Source organism: Fringilla coelebs (genome assembly GCF_963513975.1).
Source record: "Fringilla coelebs genome assembly, chromosome: 2".
NCBI classification, from domain to species: Eukaryota; Metazoa; Chordata; class Aves; order Passeriformes; family Fringillidae; genus Fringilla; species Fringilla coelebs.
Genome location: NC_140029.1, coordinates 88,054,782 through 88,078,294, shown reverse-complemented (window position 1 = coordinate 88,078,294; position 23,513 = coordinate 88,054,782). Strand labels below are relative to the sequence as shown.

General features: G+C 43.0%; 1 protein-coding gene across 2 annotated transcripts in view; it reads left to right on the top strand.

Annotated features, from left to right (window-relative positions):
* Positions 1-23,513, top strand: part of NARS2 (asparaginyl-tRNA synthetase 2, mitochondrial) — a 49,090-nt gene that overhangs the window by 5,887 nt on the left and 19,690 nt on the right. Inside the window, exons 5-7 of one of the 2 annotated variants that reach the window (XM_084227235.1) lie at positions 1,912-1,992; positions 9,572-9,672; positions 23,272-23,404. In XM_084227235.1, the coding sequence (XP_084083361.1) occupies positions 1,912-1,992; positions 9,572-9,672; positions 23,272-23,404 (315 nt within the window). The remainder of the gene's footprint in view (positions 1-1,911; positions 1,993-9,571; positions 9,673-23,271; positions 23,405-23,513) is intronic. The other variant, XM_084227236.1, reaches the window with a different exon arrangement.

Genomic DNA, 23,513 nt, shown 5'->3' with positions numbered 1-23,513 from the left:
CACTCTATCATCAATTTAGCAGCAGCAGCTACACCAAAGTTATTTTTAAAGGAATAAGGAAGATTTGGTCCCAGTTCTGATATTTACAAATGCTTGTGTGAGCACTCTCCTAGCACCAGGAATGTCTGTGGTTTTATTCTGTTTCTAATGGAAGGAAGTCTTAAAATTGCCACTTGCATCATCCCAAGAATATTGCAATTTCCAGCTTGACAATGTCAGAACATACCATGGCTACAAAGTATAATTGGAGCATTTTCACTGGGCAAAGCTGTAAGGAGCTTAATGGTGGAAGAAAATAAGTGGAGCTGTTTGAATACTCAAAATTATCAAGACTCGCTGTAACTTTAAAAGCCTCTCTTTTTTTAGCCTGTTCATTTCCAGGAATGAATGACTAGTGCCAAGTGCTTTCAGTTTGGATGCTGAAAGCTAAAATGTCCTCTTTAAATCTTCTTCTGAGAACTGTGGTCCATGTGGGATAGGAACATTGTTCCTAGGCACAGCAAGATAGTTGCATTGTGAATGGCAAATTCCATTCTGTACATTAAGTTCCAGGTTTGTGGGAGCCCGTAATGCAACTTGAATTATTTTAGAAGCTTTTACGAGGGGAATTATCCAAGAGGCTTTATGGGGATTTCTTTTATTTCAGATTACTTTCCAAAGCATGTAAGGGGTCTTCTATGTGAAGTGTGCTTCTTTACAGCAACTGCTACCACTGTATGAGGAATTTAGGCATTTTCAAACATCTCCTGTAGAGCTGGGAGGCCACTGCAGGGCTCTGAATATGCAGGGAACTGTGTCAGAGGCCTGCATTTTGTACTGCTAGACTGAAACTTCCTTCTCCAGGCAAAGCAAGTGGCTCTGGATCCAAGACTTCCTTCTGTGCAGTAACTGGATCACAGTGAGGAGCCAAGGTCTTGGCACCTGTAAGCAAGGTAGCCTAGAGCTGACTGCAGGGACTTTGCTCCCTCTTGTGCTGCTGTACTCCCACAAAATGCACTGCATGTCCATATGAGGTTTTTGTTCCAAATCAATTTTAGTTTGATTCTCAGAGTGGAGAGTAAATAGTACTCCTGTCTTCCTAGTTCCTTAACAAGCTGGTGATAAGGACCAGGACCTCTCATGTGATCTGACTGAATTTTATTATTCTGGTAAAAGCTGTGAAGCTAAGATGTATCCATCCACTGATATTGGGTTGTAGCTGTTTTAAAAGCCTATGGCTGCACTGCAGAGAAATCCAGAGAACAGGGGCTCTCTTCATTCAGCCTTACTGGTTTTAGAGGCCTCTGCTGGATTTATGAGTTATTATATGAATGTGTAATTCTGCAGGGACGTAGAGCATGACCAAGCCAGGGTATACCCTGTCTCTTAAAATCAGCTTGACTTCAGTATCTTAGAAGATGCGAGGTAGGACTGACATTTTATTGGTGGTTGGGTGTTTGTAAGGTCTCTTTCATTCAGTATGTGACTTTTGTCATCCAACACATTTGATCACTTCTCTTATTGCAGCAGACAAAGAGTGTCCTTTGCCTAGCACTGCCTTCCAAAAAGCTGAAAGAGACAAAGCGTTGAGGTCTTAGGAGTGAGTTTGATTGAAACTGCCCAAAACTATAAAAATGCTGGAGGAAGCGAGAAGAAAGGGGAATGGTGTGGAAAGAGGCCATTGCAAAAAAACTCATAGTAATGACATGAATCTCTTTTGGTTTTGAAACCTGGAGGAAAACACACAGGTAGTAAACACTGATGTGTAAATCATAGTAGCATTTAGTTTGTCATCTGTCCCTGTAAGGCAGAAGCTGCCCAAAAGACTACATGTGCTGTCCTGGCTGGGGGCTAATGGCCTAGTTATGTGTGCTGGTTGATGTCATCCTTCAGGGTGACAGCTTGTTAACTTTGCTGTTCTGTCTGTTCCAGGATAATGGATATGTGCATATTCATACCCCCATAATTACATCCAATGACTGTGAAGGTGCTGGGGAACTCTTTCAAATTGAGGTAAGTTGGGTTGCATAAAGTTTGTTTTTCAAAGCAATTCTTGAGTTATTAAAGGTTAGAGGAAATATTTATCTTCATAAACCCTTTTATGTACTTCTGTGATTTTTTTTTTAATATAGCAATCCTTTGTTTCAACTAATAATTTAGAAAGTTAAACAGATACATCTTTTATTTATCTTTTATTTTATTGCTATTTTGTGCATTAATCAGCACCTTTTGTACTGATGAGGTTGTTCTATTCCTGGTGCTGTGGAAAAATTTGCAAAGAATAATAAAGGGAGGTGGAACATCTTAGTAAACAGAATGATGTGATCATAAGAGCCCAAGAGATGGGATGGGTCATTCAGGACAGACTATCCACTCAAGTATTTCTTAGCTCTGAAACAAAGAATATAATTAATCATGAGATAATTCTTTAAAAAAAAAGTCAGCAATATCTGAAACTCCTTTTCACCAGCGTGTACATACAGGTTCCTCCCTACAAGCTACTCCTGTTGTGTGTTGCAATTCTCCCCCAATATTGTCAGGCCTCCCCATAACCACCAAATTACTGCCACAATCTGTCGCTATAAGAGTACTTCACATCATGGGTCAGAACCTCCTGTGAAACTGAAACACAGCCATAACCACTAAGATCTCCCCCACAGATTTCTCATGATTCCTGACCCCACAGTCATTAATCATACAGAATTCCACTGCCTTTTATACTTCTGTATCTGAAATTCAGTCTTCTGTCTCAAACCACGGCATCCATTGCCTCTTAGGCGTATTGGCTCCAGCTTTGCTGGTGATTCATCTGTAAGCAAAAGAAGAATTGTTGAGGTAGCAGTTACTTGCTCTGGGATCGTGTCTTCCACTCGGCACAGCCTCATGACAAAAAAAGCTTCTGTCTGTTTGTTCTCCAGGATCTCAAGGTCTAACCTGTGCTACCAGTGATTCCCTTCCAGACCAGTACATGTGGCTCAGCTTTTTGCTTTCTGCGACAATAGGGTTGATTAGCTAAACTAAATTGTTCCTGTTTAATTGAGATGCCTTAATGCAACTCAAGGTTCACTCCAGGCTGTTGCATGCAAATTAAGACGTGAAAACAAGTGACACTTAATGATGGAAACATTATGCAGTTTGCAGCTGTACAGTGTATTGCGTCTTCGGTACAAATTGTATCCACTTGAAAGCTGTAGAGGATGCAGGACTACAGCGTAGGTGGCTGGTAGTGACAGCAGCCCTGATGCAAATGTTGACTGAGGTGCTAAACTGTGAGCCTGAAACTTGTATAAACTGGATCTTATCTAAATGCATGGTTCAATGTGGATATTTTGCTCCTCTCCAGTGGGATTGCTGAGGTGCAAATAATACGTGTCTTGGAGAAATGTAACTACAGCTGTGCTTGAAAGGTGTGCACTAAGTGCCAAGTCAGACCCCATTAAATGGCCAGTGCCATAAAGGAAGGAATTCACAAACCCACTTGCTGATGGGAAGGTGGGAGTTCTCCCTGATTTCCTGTTTTTTCTTTGATTACAGCTTCACTGTCTGGCTTCATTTAGGACTTAGTTTTGTTTCTGCAAAGCCCTATTCACAACTGGTCCTGGCCAGCAGAGTTCTAAGGCTTCCTGCTATCCTGCTGTGGTCACATCACTCCATTGGAGCAGGGATACTGTTTATTGACAGTGAAAACATGGGGAAGATTAAGCCTGCCTTGGGCCATGTATATGATGCTGTCAGACATAAAATAAGAGTGACAGAAAGGTGTCAGACATAGTAATAAGGGTATGGTGTTTGCAGCAAAGCCCAGAATCCTCATGAGCTTTTAACCAAACCGACTGTCAAGACATTCTTGTCTGCTATATTCAGTCACTTTTTAATTAGCCTTTAATTCACTGTTTGAGCTGGACAAGGGAGAATATAAATTCACGTTCCTCTTATATTTGAGGAGGAGCTAAGATTTCTGGTGATAGGAGTTGATGAAAACAACCTTCAGATTAGATTCTTCTGTTTCAAAAAATATTTAAATCCTGTTCCTTAAGTTTTAACACCTGTCTTCTAGCTGCAACCAGAATTGATGTCCTATTACTCCTGAATTTGTAGTAGTTGAAATACAGCTGCTGTTAACAGGTTGGGGTTTTTCTCCCTTTTGGTTTTTTTTTTTTTTCTCCTTTGGGCAGTGTATAGAGCTAATAGTCTGATCAGTTTAGCTAACCTGCTGCAGGTGGAGTAAGTGGAAAACTTTAGTTGAATAGCATTTGGGACCCAAGTAGAGACTGCTTTTGTACCCACTGTGAACTATTGCCTTTAAATAGCTGTTTTCTCTTACTATCACAATTTTAATCCTCTAACATTGCATGGCTGCTCAGGCCTGTGCATTCTTTTGAAGCGATGGAAAGTGAAGAGAGTAGGAATATGTCTTTACATGTGAGTTGAAGAAATGGGGAAAAAATGTATCTGAAGTTAGAATGAAAAGGCTTTTTGAAATGTGGTCTTTGATTCCCAAAACTCTTAATCCTGTAGGATTTGTGTTTGTTTATATGTTCAGCTTCCTCATTATCTTTGTTTGCTTTTGGATGTACTGATTAGTCTGTACATAGCTTTGGTTGGGATGCTGTCATATTAGGACTTGGGATGGGGGAGAATCCATATTCCCTCTCTGCTGGGCAAATCAGCTAAATGTTTTTAAAATGGAGTGCTGTAATGGTGAAAAGAGTGCAGTAAGCAGAGGACATTTTAAAGAATAAATAAGTCTCAAGATGGCAACAACTCCAGAGGAAACTTCTCCACCTGAAAAGTGTAGGTTTGAGGAGAAACTGCCAGAAGTGTGAAGACTACTAGGCAGACCCTAGCCCACATCAGCAACACCATCATGTGGCTTTCTGCACTGTTGACAGTGTCTTCCTGTAATGGGAGCATGCAGGGGAGAAAGTATCTTGTTTGTGCTTCTTTCTTTAAAGTAAATATATTGAAAATATTAGAAGACTTTTGACTGTTGAAAGCAGTGTTTTAGTATCATCCAAAGCAGGATGAGGTAATTCTTGAAATAGGGAGAAGGCAGATCAGCAGGGGCAAGATAGCCCTTTTTCTATTTCAATCTGAAAATAATTCCCCTGTACCAGCAGTTTTAGAACCTACCCCTTAGCACAGATTCTTTCCTTGCTTTTTTGGCTTTTTTTCTTTTTTTTTCTTTTTTTTTCTCTTTTATTTCTTTCGAAGTCCAGAATTCTTAGCAGCTTTTTATGTTGCAAGAAACTTTACCCAGTTCCCTTCTGTGGCTGTGTCCTAAGAAATTTGCCATACTTCTGTCCTTGTGACCCAGCTGCATGTCTGTTCCCTGCTATTTTCAGTAGCCTCCCACTCTGTCTGCAGTGTTGAAGACTCCCTGTTCTCTGAGTCTCTTGCTCTCTTTTCCACTTTGCTGCCTGGAATATTTTCTTTGTTTGGCTGCTTTCAGCTGATGTGGAGAAGGTGGAGGCTTCCCAGTGCTCTGTAAGAGCCTGTCCGGCCCAGGGCACTCCAGCTGGTTCAATGTGGGTCTCCACAGCCACTTTCCCTGCTGCCCAGCTGCAGCCTTTTAAGGGAACTCAGCATTCAGTGAGTTCCAAGGCATAACAGCTGTATCATGCATTCACAGCTCCTTAAAGTAGATCTTCCATGCAGTTTTTATTGCCTGTGGCCATATTCCTTCCTGGGACCGCTCTAAATGTAAGGAGTACTGCACTCTACCTGTCGGCTCCAGCAGAGGTAAAATGTGCTCTGTGTGAGGCTTGTCTCTTCCCATGCACACCTCGTGGCACCTGGATGGTGTCTGGCTGAACCCAGGGTCTGGATCAGGCCATTTCATTACTTGAAAGGATATTTAACTGTAAACCTGAAGAACTGTCCAGGTATAGTTCTTCTCTAAAATGCATGTGGAGATTGTATGATGTTGGGCTTTTGGGGGTTTTTTTGCCCCTTGCTCACAGGAGTGAATGACAAAGTTTTTAGGTTCCTGAAGGTGCAAGTTTGTGGCTGTGCCAGCTGTGGCACCAGCAATATGTACCTGCTGCTGAAGATGCAGAAACTTACTCCTACCATCCCTTTGGTACTACTGAAAAATATCCTTGTCAGCACTGAAGAAAGCTGGGATCTGCTGGGGAGGATCACAGTTAAATGCAACATTATTAGTGTCTGTAAGGTGTTTGTCCTTTTAGAGATGTGTGATGGTCTGGGAGGCACCCAGTTCCTGGGAGACTGGTACGTCAGAGAAGTGCTTTGCAGGGATCAGGGTAAGCTGGACCTGAGCTGAGGGGTGGCTGGCTTTTTCATGTTCTAGCTCTCCCAGTTTCTCCTCATTTCTACCTGATTCATATCTGCCTGTCCAGTCCATATTTATGAGATGTTATGCATTCCAAATACATATTTATGAGATGTGTGTCTCAGCAGAACCAGCTGCTATTGCTCGGTGCAAGTCCAGCTGGTCAGAATTAGGACCTGGAATTGCAAGGAGGACTTCTTAGAAGTTAGGAATTTTGCAGGGGTTGTCTAAAAAGGAAAATCCAGTCATGTTTATAATGGGGTGTCACAGAGGGCAAATCTGGATTAAAGATGTGTTTCTGGGAAGCTGCAGCAGCATGGTGGTGTGGCCTGGGCTAGAGCTACAGCAATGATTTCTGTGAGCTTTTCAAGTCTTCTCTGATCCCTTCAAGCTTTTGGCTTGCATAGAGTGTAAGACAGAATCAAACAGTTTGTACTCTCCTGAAGCTAATTGCCTCAAGGAGAAGTTAATACAAGACTGACATCAAAGGGAATAATTTTAAATTAAATCATTAGACATTTGAGGAGATGGAGAACAAAACAGGTACTAAATCCAGTTGTTCTTGTATTTAGAATGAGAATGAAAAGCCTTTGAAGTTGACGTCAAATACTAGCATGTTTATAGCACATTTACTCTGAGACACCAAGATGTTTCATACAGATTCTCTCTCCCTTTTCCCCCATTGTAATTTGAGTAGTGTTTGACTCTGGGATGGAAAGAGCTTGAAAGGAAACCCATAATTCCCCTCCTAATATTTTATCAAGTCGGTGTTTTGGGGTTGGGAATTGGGAGAAGCGTCCGTCTAATTGAAGTAAAAGCACCACAGTGTTGTTGCTTCATTTTGTTGGTCATGGACATGAAAACCAGTCTCACCCAGAATGCAGTGAAGGGATGGTGTCCCCTACCATTTGTTTGTCTTGTACCAGTGGCTGTCGTTTCATATAATAAAGAGGCCATCTTGATCTAAAAGGCTGAGCATGAATCTGGGGCACAGGCACAGGTGCTTGGAAATATTGGCCTGTGCTCAAATGTGTAAAGTGGAGGAATCACCTCTAGTGGATGAGGTGATACTTGTACCTGTGAAATGTGTAGCTGCTAATTTTGGAATCTCCCCTTGCTGAAGGTGTCCCTTCTGAACAAAAAGGGAGGTATTTAATTTTTCCTGCATAGAAAAGTTTTCTGCATGAGCTGTGTTTTACCCATTCTATTTAGTACTGTGCCTTAGGATGAGAGAGAGCAAGTGGGCAGCTGTAGAGAGGGGAGGTGATCAGATGGTGATGGGGCAGTAACATTTAATCTAAATATTGCCATGTTTACCCTTCAGCTTCTGTCAGAAGTCATTCAGGAGCTGCTCACAATGCAGAGGAACATCTTGGTAATCTCTCAGTGACCTCTCAAACAGGCTGCAGGTTTTCAGGAGCCCAGTCGAGTTGTAGATTGTTTCACTTTATCTAGTCAATTACTGTGTTTCTCTTTTCCTTATGTCTCTCTGAGATCACAAATGATTTGGAGAATGAAAAATGACACAAAGTCATTATAAATAAACCAGGCCCCAGCTCCTGGAGACAGTTGTATCCTGTTTGTGGATCTGGGGGGAAGCACTGAGATTTTGTGGCTGATTCCTTGTTCTTTTCTTGCTTCTGGTTTGTTTCTTTCTCATTGTTTAGAAGTCGCATCCTACAGAATTAGGTGGGATTTTTCACTGGTGAAACAAGGAATGTCTGAACTAAGCTTACAGGAAAAGAGAAACCAGAAACCATGGCTCTTCTCTTTAGTGTTCTGGCCATGGTTCTGGGGCTGCAGTATGTGAATGTTTGATGTTTATTAATATCCTTATTGTTTTTGAGCAAATGCTCTGGGTTTATTTGATGAAAACAGTAGGGACCTGCTTCTGCATCCTCGCAGTTTGGTGTTTGGTTTTTTTAGAACCACAAAACCTCTGAAACAAAGGAAGCAGTCCTGGGGTTACAGCCACAAATTGTCATATTTTCATTGATCTCTGTGGAACAAGGCAAGCTTGCTCTTTTCTTCAGTGCGATGCTGTGAAGAGATAAAACTGCCTTGTGATCTGAGGTTTTTGGAAGTCACTGTTTTATCTTTGTGATGAGCAGCAGAGCTTTTTGAGAACAAAAGCAACACCTTCAAGCTCATAAGAGAGAAATGGCAGGTTGTAGGCTATCAAAGGCTGAAGAACAAGGCTCCCTGTGACAGAGCAAGTTGGGGAGTGGGGTGGCTGGAGGCAGTGGCATACTTAGCTGAACTATCAACACTTAGCATGACTTCTAGGAGCTGCACCTTGGGTATTTCATACTTATTTCAGAAGAAAGTCTTTGTTTGGAAGTGAATGTAGATCAGCCAGACCTCAGATTAGCTTTGAGGTTTTGTTCTGTTTTTCTCCTGAACCTTTGGCTCCTCCAAAGTTTAGGGGTGACATTGAAGTACACAAGATGTTGAAACACAATATCATTTATCTTCGTGTTTCTTTAAAAGTCACTGAGTTGTGACCTCTAGAGATCATCTAACCCATCTCACTGTGCTCAAACAGGGTCAGCTGGAGCAAGTTGTCCAGTACTCTGCTGCTGAGTTTTTTATATCCCCCCAGACGGAGACTTTTCAGCCTCTCTGGACAACCTGTTCTAGTGCTTGACACCCACAGTAAATATTAAAGGTTATTCTTGTTTTCAGATGAATTTTTTTGTGTCTTTTTTAAAATCTGTGCCTATTGTCTCTTGGGACTTTTTTTTGAGGTTTTTCATAATGGAACACTGAACTTGTTAAATGTTCTATTACTTGTAGATTTTTATGCTTAAAATATCCTATGACCTGAAAAAAGCATGCAAAAGCTGAAATGAAACATAGTTTATTTTTCACTGCCTATATAATACGTAAGCTGTGATGTCTCCAAATTAATATTGTTTCAGTTGAGACTTTTTGAAGACTGAATAACAAATCTTAAGAGGATATTGCATTGCCTTTTTTTTTCCTCTTTGTCTTTTTCCAGTGGAAACAAATTCCTTTCCCTGTGAAAAGAAAATAACCCTGTGCTTAAAGTTTTTTCTGAAAGTCAGTGGGGCTGACACAGAAAACACTCCTCCATTTTCTCATCAGGCTTGAAATTGAATTTTGAAGGCGATGCTGTATGAAGCTTCAAACTACAAATGACAGAGGTTCTCTTCCTCCTCTCTGTTCATCTTGGTAGGAAAGTGAAAATTGATGCTTTGAAAAGAGGGAAAATAAGCCGTGTGCTGTGCTTTTTATTTAAACACCAATGGTCTGACTTGCTCCTCATTGTTACAGACATCAAGAGAGGCAAAGGAGTCTCCAGAAGAGAGCCATTTCTTCAATGTGCCTGCCTTCCTGACAGTTTCTGGCCAGCTCCATTTGGAAGTAATGGCAGGGTGAGCAAAATTAGAAGTTTTCATCTTTATCCGTGGGATATTCCCAGCTGGTAATTTTGGTATCCATCAGGTATCTGGCACGGTTTACTGCCAGAAATGGACTGAGTGGCAGTGGCTGGAGGATGGGTGCTGAGAGGCCAGCCTGGAGAGAGGGCTGGAGTACCTCTTGTGTGGACACAGGCTGAGAGAGCTGGGATTGTTCAGCTTGGAGAAGAGAAGGCTCCAGGGAGACCTTAGAGCCCCTTCCAGTACTTAAGGGGCTACAAGAGAACTCAGGAGAGGCTTTGGACGAGAGCATGGAATGACAGGGCAAGGGGGGATGGCTTCAGATTGAGAGAGGAAAGGTGTGAATTAGGTATTAGGAAGCAATTCTTTACTTGAGGGTGGTGGGGCACTGGCACACATTTACCAGAGAAACTTGAACACATCCAGGGATGGTTGCCCCATGCCTGGATGTGTTCAAGGCCAGGTTGGGTGGGGCTCTGAGCAACCTGGGGCAATGGATGATGTCCCTGCCCATGACCAGGGAGTTAGAACAACATTGTCTTTGGGGTCACTTCCAAAACCATTCAATGATTCTGTGCTCTGGAGGGTCTCACAGCATCTAGAGAGTTAATGCTGTCTGATGTATTGGTGCAGTGCTTTTGCATCTAGAAGAGCTTCATTTATTTTTGAAGACTGAAGGGATTCAATACCACTTGAGCTGCAGGCCTCAAAAACTGAGTGTACTTAAATAAAGTAAAAATAAAAGGACCAGGTTCCCAGAACAGCTATGCTCCATTATGAATAAACACATCTAAATTTAGATGGCCCTAGATTTATTCAAAATGTCTGTAGGAACAACACACTACTGTAAAATAGGAACATGAAGCTGTAATGCACTGCATGCTGAAGATCATCGATTTTTTTATTTATCCATCCTTAGAGAGCAAGGTGCATCTGAGTGATATCAGTGGAAAAAGTATTTACCAGACAAGTAATCTGCTGAGTTTAGCTTTATCTTAGAGCAGGCTGTGTACTATTTAAGGGGTATAGCCTGGTGTAATAGAGTGAGATTGAGTGAGATTGTATTTCAGGTTGATCATTAGAATCCACGTTCTTTCTTTGGACTTCCTTGAATTGTGGAATTAAGTCTTTCCATAAAGGTCACAACGTGTGACAGTCAATTAAGTCTAACACATACAAAATCATGCCATCCCATCTTCCAGGGACCAAAATCTCCCCCCCTTCAGTTAAACAAACCTCTTCCTCATTAACTTGCTCCAGCTAATATCTGAGATGACACAGCTAATATCTGCTGCCAAGTGACCGGTGCTTTGGCTGCAGCAGGCAGGGCACCACATGAGAAACACCCTGTCTATCAAGAATGTCTAGCTTGAGTATTTCAGCATATTGCAGACATTTAGCTGGTCTGAGAAGAGACCACGTCACTCAGGGTGAACAAACCAGGCAGAAAAGAGATTTCTGAAAAAATTTATATGTTTTGATTTGTATGCAAAAATTGCCCTTTGAACAATTTCATGCAGCTATTTATCAGCAGCCTATAAACTGTGCTTCAGTGATTACATAAAAAAACTCCTGTACTGATTCTCAACATTGCATATGAGGCATGGACAGCAAACACTATTAGAAATACAGGTCAGAACTCCCAGATGAAAAGGCCAATCTTTAAAGTTCACACTTCCAAAGCTAGGATTTTATCCCTCCCAGATTTAGAAGGTTTCCACTCCACAGTAACTGATCACTTTAAAAGTGTTTTTAAAGTCACCATAAGTTCATTATGAGCCCCCCCTTGGTACATGGCAAACAGCTGCAGTGCTACCTGCCTGAGATCTGGTTTCTGACAGGCTCTATCAGCAGTCCAGCTGGCCAGCAGTGATTTGGCTGAAGTACCATGTCTGAGGAGAATCCACATTGCAACTGCTCAGAAAAATGTGCCTTCAGATAAGGGTTGTTCTGATTTCATGCCAGCTACTCAATGTACTAATTTAGTTAATTTATTGGGAAAATTCAGTGTAGATGAAGACCAAACCCGTTATAAAAGAGAACTCTCTCTTTGACAGACTTGACACTTTCACCCTTAGTCTTAGAGTAGTAAAAAAATGAGTTTTCCACCTCCAAAATGGAAATATTCTGATCTTCCCAATAAACAAATCAGGTAAAACAGTAAAGATTTATATGTTTTGGATTTGATTCCATGAAATTTACCCTTTGTTTTAGCTAGACTAAGTTCTTTATGCTTGTAAAATTATCTTGTCTTCAAAAATTACCTTTAGCTTAAATATAATGTTGAGTGTTGAAGTCTTAAGGCTCTCAAGAACACTTTGTTCCCGAGAATTTGTGAGAGGAGACTGAGATAGAAATGCTGAGGAGAACCTTCCCCATCCAGTCTTGACCCATATTCTCCTGTGACTTGTAGGGCTTGGGAGAGGGACAGATCCTGCATAAGTCCATTAGAAAGTAGAGGTGGAGTAGGATAGGTGCGAGAGGCAGGTAGGAATTTGTCCTTGGAGAAGTGTATATAGAAGTGGGGCAGAAGGTCAAGTAGGCAGTCATGTAATTTTGGGGTTAGCTTTTGGCTTTACAGAGCTCATGAGCAGCCTCCAAGCTCTGGCTGGAAAAGGCTGGGAAGGGAGATACGGAGGAGACTTACCAGATGAGTCTGGAATCACACCTTCTGTGTCCTTGCAGAGAGTTTATCTGCAGACCTGAATGCCCATGCTTGTCTATTGTCCAGGGCTCTGTTTCATGGCAGGATTGCTTGGGATGCTATTCCTGATCACAGGAGAGAGCAGTGAGCCATTTATAGTCGGTGAGTTTTTTTCTTTGAGGAAAAGTGGGAAGAGAGATGTTCCTGCGTTTATTGACCGTCTGCTGTGCTGTGTGTGCTTGTTACTGACGGCAAGGTTAGAGGAGTTCATCTTGTCTATCAGCGTGACATGAACGGCCTACTTGGCACAGCTTCTCATTTCACTGGGCCTCATCTTAGCAGTGACGGCAGCTAGGTTGTCTGCTCAGCATGTCTGAATCATTGTCAGCTGCTGTAAATCCATGGGCTTTTTGAGGTCTGCAGAGAAGTCTTTATTCAGTAATAGAGCTCTCCCCTTCAGTCTCCTCAGTCGCCGATGAGTCAGTAGCCAGTGCGTGTGGTACAAGTGTAGGGCTGTGTGTGTCCTCATATCTGGTTTGAAATGTCACTGGTTTGCTGTGAACCCGTGTGGTACAAGTGTAGGGCTGTGTGTGTCCTCATATCTGGTTTGAAATTACACTGGTTTGCTGTGAACCCATGTGGTACAAGTGTAGGGCTGTGTGTGTCCTCATATCTGGTTTGAAATGTCACTGGTTTGCTGTGAACCCATGTGGTACAAGTGTAGGGCTGTGTGTGTCCTCATATCTGGTTTGAAATGTCACTGGTTTGCTGTGAACCCATGTGGTACAAGTGTAGGGCTGTGTGTGTCCTCAGATCTGGTTTGAAATGTCACTGGTTTGCTGTGAACCCATGTGGTATTTCCTTGCCCGCCGATCCTGTGGTGAGGACAAAGGCTCCCTTGGGGACCTGAACTGGGCTGGAGAGCCTGTGACAGCTGAAGATGATTCAGAACCATACTGGAGACAGCCAAAGCCATTTGTTGTCAAGAAGTACAGCTCACTGGCTGCAGTAATTTTTTTTTTTATTCTCCTTTCCCACAGGCTATACCTCCTCTCTTTTCAGCCCTTCTTGTTAATAGTTTGACATCAGTGTTTTTCCCTTGAGCCACATTTCATCCCAGGCCCTGTCTGTTCTGCCTTTTGCATCATGAGCTTAAATAAAACTGCTTTTCTTAAATCTTCTGGGAGCTATCCCCTCCCTAATTGGCAGCATAAGTTATCTCATCATTCCTTGCCCTCCTTAACCCTGTTTCTTCTCTCTCTTATCAGGTCTTCACTAGGTTTCTCCTCTCTTGTTCATCTCACATTGTGTTGAAGTTCCCTGCAAATGGGTAAAAAGCTGAGGGGCAACCTAATAGCAGGCAGTTAGGAGCTGCAAGGAGGTTCTCCAGAGACAGACACACTCTTTGCAGTGGTGAATAACAGGAGGACAAGAAGCAGTGGGGATAAGTTGAGAAAAGTGAAGTTCTCAGTGGACATAGGGGGAAAATAATGGAGAAATCAGTCGAGCGTTGAAAAAGATTGGTGAGAAAAACTCTGTGCTCTTTGTCAGAAACGCAGCTAGGTGGAGCCTTGAGCTGGTCTGGCCTTGCTGACCCTGCTTTGAACAGAAGACTAAACCAATGACCTCCTGAGGTCCCTTCCAGCCCAAGTAATTTTCTTCTTCTAAGTTTTTTTCTTGCCTTTGTTCTCATAGTTCTCTCCACCTATTTCAGGCACAATACCATCTTGGTGAATTATCTCTCTAGCTCAATTTCAGTTCAGCATCCCCAGGACTTGTTTTTTCCTGCTAACTTAAAATTTCAGCCTTTCATTCAGACTTCTGCCTGCTAACATCTACTTATCAAACTTGGTTTAGATGCAGCATAATTAATCCCTCTCTCCTCAAGTACATCCCCTTGATTGCTAAACCGTCATCTATTCTCCTGCTCTTCTGCCTAATCCAGATGTTGTCTGCAATCCTACAACTGGTTTTGCAGGTTGCAGAGAGGATCTAAAAAGCATTTCAGTCATCCAGACTATTTTGGCTGTGCCTGCCTGAGTTTGTAGAGAGCTGAACTCAGTGAATTTCCTGTTTTTTGCAGAAGGTATTAAAATCACACTGATTTCAGTTTTAAAATGCCAGTACTTCAGTGTTTTTCAAAGCATGGAGGATGGAGAATGAGAGACAGCTGTCATTTTGATGTTCAAGAAAACACTGCCGAGCTCAAAAGAGATGTGTTTGAGGCTGCCTTCCATAAAAGAGGCTTCATTCTCAGCCGTCTGGCAACACACGCTCTTAAAATTTGATTCCAAAATGACTTGCTAATGATGACACAGATTACATTGTCTTTAAACAAATATTTGCTCTACACTGTACAATTTTAAATTCTTCTGAATGCAGCTGCAGGAATGATGTCCAGTTGTATAACATTCCTGTTGCTAAGAAGTAACAAAAATAAGTGTAATTATTTATCTTGGATGTCTGAAAAAAAATTCTGACATTTCTTGCACAACATTTGTTTGAGTCTGAGTCATAATGCAGACTCTTATAATTAGTGCACTAACTTCCATTAATTAGGCTGACACTTAATTGGATCTATAAAAAGCAACCGTGACATGTCTGGTTTTAATCAATTACTGCATTCTTCAGTCTGGTTCATGACTGCTGCAGTGATTGTTAATGACTTTGTATTACTGGGAGGCCAAATACATGAACTCTGTAGGTGCAACAGTGAGTCTATAGTTGCTTGGCTATTTGGAGCTTTCCAGTCCACATGGATATCCTGTTGGTCCTTTTTTCCTCTCCACCTTTTGGGGAGGGTAGGCAGGTAATCTGCTTGCAAGCATGGTGAGTGTGTGCTGAGGCTAGCCGCAGTTCAGCCACGTTCTGGGATCCTCACATGCCGGGCTGAATGCAGTCCCTGCAGTCTTGGACTACGTGTTCTTTGTGTTATGTCCTTGCTGTAAAAATCAAGTGCAGGAAGCAAGAGAAGAGCCAGTTTTATGCTCATCTGGTGAAAGTTGTCCTCGACTGAAATTTTTGCTCCTCATTTTACAAGTAAACTAAGTTGAACCAGTATGTTCTGTCTTGAATCCAGTGCACAGTCCCTTTTCCTTCTCTGAATACCTCGTCATCCCTGTTCCAGGCAGTGGTAGGTGCTGTAGGGTCTGTGGCAGGGGAACCCAGTGTCCACGTGTGTGGGGGGCCTTGCAGCTCCACTGCATCTGTGTGCCTGGGCAACGCTGCGAGAGCTGCAGGGCTTTAAGAAGCTGTAGCTTTGTGAGTGACAGTACTGGCTGTCACAACCCTCTGCCCACACCTTCCTGTGCCATAGTAGCCTCGTTCATGGTGACTCCTGGAAACTTATTTTACTTTGTGACTAAGGCAAGCAAGAAGCCTTTGGGCAGCTCAGCTGACATCAGTGGCAAAACAACACTGTGGCAAACTTAATACCCTACAAGAGCATGAACCTGCCTTGTGTCCAGACTGCAGCTCCTACTTCTCAAGGAGTCTCTATGCCTCAGGAGATGGCTCCAGGAGAGATGTGAAGTCAGGCAGCTTCGTTCCTATTTGCTCCCACAGCTTTCCTTGACATAGCTGCACAAATCCATTAGCACGTGTCCGGAAGTTCTTCGATTTGCTGCCATTGTACTAAGCAGAATAGAATATGGATATGTGTTGTAGTCATCTGAAACATGTTCATTTTATATGGATTTTAGTAATTCTTTGGATACAGTTGCCTATTTCATTTGGTTACTGTAGTATTTGAGGCTTTGGAGGTTTTAAATAGTTACACCCAAACTTTGGAATGTGGCCTGAACCATGACTCCCTTTGTTCAGTGATGCACCCACTGATGCTTTTTCATGTTGTGATTGATACTTGCAGAGTTCATAAAACCAACGTTCATCTGAAAAATGAAAAAAAAATTAAAATTAATTATCCTCTTCTTGGCTGTTATAATGCAATTTTTAAAGAACATGGATTTTTTTCCACTTTGAAAGGAAAAAGATTTAACCCAGTTGTTCCCTCCCAACATGTTGGTAGTATATTTTAATGCTTTAGAGTAGGAGTCAATGGGGTGATTAAATTTGAAAAACAGCTACCTGTTTTACTTAAATCTTTGAAACATTTTGTATCACTCCTTTGTGGAATATCTCTGTTAGCTAGAGCACAGGAATAATTATTTGAATAAATCCTCAACTACTCTGGTGGCTTTCATCAGCCCAGCTTGAGTTTTCATTGCTAATCGGTCATTTTATTGACTTGAATTAGAAACAATAATATCAAAACTAGGACAAAGCAAGACTCCACTGACACTGTTGCATAGAAGGGTGGAGGACCCAGGCTGATGAGGTCTTAGAGCCTGGAGCAGATGACTTGGTTCTGAGTAACTCTTAATGTCCTTTGTCTCAGTTTTCCCGTATTCTCCTGCCATCTGTAGGCTAACAGTCCGGTGTCTGGGTCTGCTGTGAGGTTTAATAAACAAACTTCTGGGTGCTTTTCCAGATAATTAGGGTATGTGGGTCACTTTGTTGTTAATTACTCGAGTGTGCCTGGATCATATTGTAGCAGAGGGGGATGACCTGGGAAGGATCTTTGTCCCATCTTCTGTTTTGTGCCTCTGAAGCTGGAACAGAGGCTGTGGCAAGGGGAGAGCAGGTCCTGGAGCGTGGCACGAGGGTGCTGTGCACATGCAGCCTCGCAGGCATCGTGGATCCCTGCCCTTTGGAACTTGCACTGAGAGAAGCTGCTGCATTGCTTCACTCTGACTGGCTGCAGGGGGAAGTTGGCACTTCCCAGTCCCTGTCTGGGAACTTAGACAGCTTTCTTTTTTTTTTTTTTAATTTATGTATTTATTTTTGGCTGCTTGCAAAAGGAAGTACAGTCCCATCTTGTCGCAGCATGAGCCAAAACCTCAGCACTCAGCACACCAGCTCTGCTCCCCAGGCCTGAGCCTCACATACTGCTACAAAAGTCCTTGTCAAGATGCAGCTTTTCTCCTCTGCATTTCCCCAGAGGGTGAGCAGAAATGGCATGTGAGGAGTCTTTAAAAACTCATTTTTCTGGGTAAAATTCAGCCCCTTCTGCTGCCTTTTCAACAGAAATGTATATTTTCATTGGGCAGAATACAAACCACCAGACAACAGTAATGGGAGTATTATTTTTGCACTGAGGTTAAACCCCAGATATTTCTGTCCAACTCTGACAAGTATTTTTTTTTTCACAGTCTGCCTAGCTCAAGGATAGGCTTAAAATATTCTGCCTCTTGTCCCCACTGCTGGGCATCAGTACCTCGCTATCATCATTAGCCGCTCTGGGCTTCCAGCTCCTCCAGAAACTAGACTCAGGAAGCATAGGGCTGATATTTTGAATGGTTGCCTGTGTATATGGTTTTGTGCACAGGGCCAGAGCATCTTTCAAAATACAAGTTTCAGCATCCCTGAACAATCCCATTCATGTTCAGGTCAAGCACTGCAGCTAACTGGTGCATCCTGGCAGCTGAGCAAAGTCACCTGCTTATTTCAGTGGAGCAGGCAGGTCCTCCATGCTCAAAATTAATATGGTCATGCCTGGACAAAGTGGAATTAAATCAGATGGCTCACTTTATTAGCTTCTTCTCTTCCTAAGAGAAAGGACAATGGGTAGATAAACTCCTGGGTTTCAGGGTCACCTTGCTGAGGGTTTCTCCTCTGCTGACATCATGTGTTGTTTTGTATTTGGGTTAGAAGTTATTGTTTCTAGGTTTTCTTGCAATCTAGATTTTAATATGTGTGTGGCAGGGAGGGGTTGATGGATTATGGTGCAGGGAAACATGCTGTATTGAAGGGTTACATGCTGTGGTCATTTAGCATGGCCAAAGATGAGATTTGGCACAAGTCACTGTTCAGCTTAACCCGTCCCTGCAGATCTTGCCAGAGTAACCAATATATTTTTGTTTACATAGGCACGTGTTGTATTTTGGGGTTACAGCGAGGGCACCATGAGAATGAATTCTTCCCCCTTGGCCATGTTGGTAGTGTATTTTTACGGCTTACAGTAGAAATCACGGGGGTGATGAAGTTTTGAGAAATATCTTTGCTCCCTGTGTGTACTGGTGTGGTTTAGTGCTTAGCCCTGAGTCACAGGAACCAGCTTCTGCCTCCAGCTGTGTCACTACTGTGTGGTGTGACCTTGGCATTGGTTGTAAGCTGACTGTGCAGGGATTGCATCTTCTTGATTAATAGCCTTGTTCAGAGTTATATGCCCTTGGTTCGACAGCACAAATAAGTCTTTATTACCTCGGTAGCAGCGTGGAGTCCTGGCTCAGAAAAGGAGCACAATCCATTCCTGGCTTGGGAACCATCAGCACAATTAATTCTATTTGGATTGCACCATAAAAGTTGCCAGTAAGGCAGAGACAGTGAGGCCTGCAAACATTGCATGAGTTTAATTAAAAGAATGATTTGAAGCAGCTTTGGGTATGGATACTTATTACTTCTCTATTGGTTCCTCTCACTTCCTCTGTAATGAAATGTCAATGAACTCAAACAAAATGAGCTTTCATTCTGCATGGCAAAGAGCTCCCAAAGGTGGCTGCTTCTGGAGACTCTTTTAGTAGTGTGTGAAATAAAGGTGAAAGGGGGAAAGTTTCTCCCTTTCTGGCTGTTCAAAGGGCAGAGAACACAAGTGTGGCCTCCCCCATCCATGCAGAGGATGGCTGTGTCCCAGCAACACTTCCAGGTACTGCTTTGGTGTCCAAAGGGACTCCTGGGAGCCTGTAGCTGAAAGTGGCTGAGCCCTTCACTGGGCTGGGGTGAGAAAACTCAGCGTTTTGCAGGATGGGGCCCTGGCTTTTGATGCATTTCAGTGTGTTGGAAGGAGTACTGTGGGTATTCTCTCGGCCTCCACATTAAGCTCTCAAATTTTCCCAGAGAACTGGGCAGAGCAAAATATAGTCACAGAAAGGGAGCAATTAATTAAGCAGCTCTGTGCCTTCTTGTGGTGTCGACCCCGGCAGTGCCTGTGAACTGCATAAATGCACTCAGGCTTGCTGTCCAGAGCTCTGATCTGGGCAAAGCTGACTGCAAAAGGACTCGTTTCAAAGCCTCTCTTGTATTCTTTGGTAGCACGTACAAGGAGAGTGTTACAGACATTACTGCTCTGCCTGTAATAGCTAGGGAAAAAGGCTCAACAGATTAGTGGGCTTTTTTTCCTCTCCTGTGTGTATGCTTTTGTTGGAGTTGAGGAATTACTGATTTTTTTTTTAAAGACTCATGAGTGCCCACAACCCAAACTGACCTAGGCACTTTTGGCGACTTAGCCAGAATTTTCAAGTTATTTTTAAATGCTGGAAGTCTTGCAGAGGTCTGGGAATGTTAAATGATTGATTATTTGCATCATAGAGCATAGGAGTCACAGCCCTACACTGAGGCTCCATTGTGCTAGGTGCTGAATGCACACAGAATAAAATGACTGGGTTTTCTCTCAGTACCATGAAATCGGAGCAGAGTCAACTCCCATCCCTCTTATCTGAAATATCTGTGCATGCTCAGTTTGATACAGCAGTAACAAATCACGATATGTTTTTTATAGCAGATGAAGTGCAAATAAAGACTTGATTTATATAGTGGGCATTTGCTTAACATGTTGAATGGCAGGGCACAGTAAACAGTATATAAATGCCTGGATGGAAAATAATTGTTCATGCACGGAGCTGATAACAGTGACTATGTGTACTTTCAGCTGTGTTTCTCTGTTATGTCCAGGCCCCTGGTCAGTGCTACATTGCTGTTACCAGATGACTTGCATTTACTGTGCTCCTTTGATCGCTTTGCCAGCGTGACATCTGGCTAGTTTCCCTTTGCCAGGGTCCCAGGATCCTGGGGAAGTTCTCACAGTTACTCATATCTGTTCCTTCCCTTTACAGCTAGCCTGAGAAGTGAATGATTCCTCCCCTCCCTGCAGATGGGGGGTTTATTTGATGGAGGGGGGGGGCTAGGGGTGAGTGTTGTTTTTCCCTTTTTTCAAGGGTCAGACAAATTCAGCTCCACACCAGTGATGTTAGGTTCTACAGGCTATCACAAGGCCCTTATATTTACTGTTATCTTAAGATAGTCCATAGAGTCACAGTGCTAATGGTTTGTTTTGTAAACATGGGTGGTTCTCTGTGTACAAGTGTCTAGAGCTGAGGAAAGACAGAAATTGGTTCCTGTGGGAGTTGTTCTGCACTTGCCCTCCCTAAAAACTGTCTTGGGCACAGAGGGGCTTTATACTTGCAGTACAAAATTGATCTCTGTGGAGTGTTTGACCATGGCTGACATCTTGGAGCAATAAGAGGATGGGGTTTTTGTTATTTCTGATTACTTTTAGGTATCTTGCAGGCAGCAAGCCCCTTGGAAGATGAGTAACTAGTCATCATGCTTGGGCTGCTGATCAGTAGGAAGTTAGTGCAGCTCAAAGTGCTCTTAGTAGCCTGCATTGCTGGAGATTGTCCTGCCCCAGTAACCTACAGTAACTGAAGTGTCAGTGCCTGTGCGTGGACAGGCACTGGGAGATGTCTCTCCCTGAAGCCATTGCTCTGTGGGAAAGGATCTCATGCTGGCCAGCGAGTGACACACTTTAGCTTTCAGTCTTGCTTTGAGGCCTTCATGTCAGTGAGATATTAGAGACCTGCACATCATACTGAGCAGACCTGAATGAGTACTTACAGCAATTGTAAGCTTTTCACAATATTTTCGTCTTGTGTCTGATCCTGGCTCAGTCACAAACTGAACTTGTGACTAAACTCATTTATTTAGGAAAAATTCTTTCTTTAACCAAAGGGCCTCAAATTGAAATATTTTAGCAAAACCCTGAAACATGGGGGCAGGTAGAGCAAGAACCTGCCTCTAACTCCTGTTTCCCACTGCAGGCCAACCTCCACAAACTGGCAAACAAAAACTTTTGACACGTTCTGCCTTAAACATAAGATGATTTTGACTGCATGACTCACTGTTTTGTATTTGTTGTTTGTATTGCTATAGCAGTTGAGGCTCTTAAACTTTGGATCTGAGACCTTGTTGTGCCAGGTGCTGTTAGGAGCATGGGAAAAAAACAAATCAAAAAGGCCATGTGAGGAAGAACATGAATTTCTGAATAACTCAAGACAACAGGTGGCTACAGATGGGGGATCACAAGGAACTGATGAAATAATAGGGAATGACCTGTGCAGTGAGTAATAGTCTTGGTACATCGCTTATCTAAACATTGCTGAGGTTTTGTAGATGCTACAGCAAAGGGCAGTTTGAAGGAGAATGATGGAGTAACAGAAATTTACAGTAACATGTCAACAAGTGAGAGAGGCAGCAGAGGGAATAGTGGCATGCTGAAAATGATGCTTGAAGGAAGATGTTTGCTGCAAAATCTAGTCAGTTGGTTGTGGATGCTGTGGTCATATATGAGAGAGTACAGATAGAAGAGCAAAGTGGAGATAGAAAGTGTGTTTTTTTGGAGGAGGGAAAACAGAGCCATGGGGAAAAGAAACCTACAGGCAGGCTATGTATTCAGTCTTGACCTGAAACTTCTGGTGTGTTTACTACTAGCAACTCAAGGAAAAAGAAAGTGCTGTTTCTTTGGATCATAACCTTTAACCAACATGTGACATGGGGGAACAGATGAGTGAAGCAGAATGCGTGTGTTCCTTTATTTGTAGCACAGATGTCTCCATAAGGGGTGAAGGAAAAATGCTGCTTTTTGTCGTGCTGTTTATTTAAACTTCAGTTTAACAAAATTAGCCTGTTCAGAAACTTCAGTGAACGTCCTTTTTAAGTTGAAAGCTTGCAGAGCAAGATGCAAGTCAAATGCCAGCCCCAGCAATTAGCATGCATCCTTTCATGAGTGTCAAACTGTGCTTAATCTCTACTGATCGGGTTCTTTTTCTCCTACATGCTGTCTGCAGCTAAAAATAACATCAAGTTAAAGATGTACCAAAGTTAGCAGCTGCCCAGTTCATGGTTTTTCTGAAGCAACTTGCTCTCTTCCCCAATCACAGTTTTTCGTCCCATGAAGCATGGGAGGAATCACAGATGTCACAGCATGTATTTGGGAAGCTCTCACTGGCTTGAGGGTGTCCAGGAGCTCAAGTGCTCATAGATCACAGTGTAAAAGGTATTGCTTGGAGTGCAGCTTCCCACATAAAACTTTTAAAGGTGTGTTGGTGTTTGATGGGAAGGTTTCTCACAAAGGAAGTGGAAACACAGCATGACTGTAGAACAAGAGAGGATGTATTTAAATAGACTCCCCAGAAGGTGGTTGGAGAAATGGCTTCATAATAGGAAATGCATTGGTTGCTTCAGCATTAAATGCTCTCCCCATGTGTTCTCTGCAGTAGGGACCCCTATGAGCTGAGCTATTTTTAGCTGTGTGGAAGAGCCCAGTTCTTTATCTCCATGGCTCTCTGAGTAATGAACTTCTGTCGTACCACTAGAGGGGGACTGCACGCCGTACACCTCCTGTCCTGCTGGGCCTCACTGCCCACCCCTCAGTGCCCACCAGCTCCAGCAGCACGGCTCACTCGGCTCTGGTGAGCACTGGGGTCCCACAGCACCTGTGAAGGTCAGGCATTGCAGGCAAAGAAGTGAAAAGGCACATGGATGAGGATAGCATGATTGGTGTAGTATCTGCATGCTTCTCTAGTTATCCAGTTCTGCAGAATGTTGGGTTTTATTCCCACACAGTTACAAAAAGTGTCCTGAGCACGACTTGTGTTCAGAGAAAGCTGAATAGTGTGTGTGTGTGCAACATCTCTGAGTCACAAAATGTGAATGACCTCTCTCCACACCTGGATGAAGGAACATAACAGCGGCTTATTCAGCAGTGCCATTAAACTGGTCAAAGATGAAATGGAAACATGATTGTTTCTAGATGCTGGGAGAAAAGTGAGGGCTTTAGATGTAACAGACCCAGTTGTGTGCTGGACCTGACCTGCCTGTTCCCTGCTGCCTTGCAGGGCTTTTACTCACGTGTTCACCTTTGGCCCGACGTTCCGAGCGGAAAACTCGCAGAGTCGCCGGCACCTGGCGGAGTTCTACATGGTGGAGGCGGAGCTGTCCTTCACTGAAAGCCTTCAGGACATCATGCAGGTGGGCACTCCAGATGTCTATGCAGGACTGGTACCAGAGTTTTTTCCTCCTGTGCTCCCTGCCCTCAGCTGAGGTCACAGTTCCTCTCACCCTGTGTGAACCAAGTAGA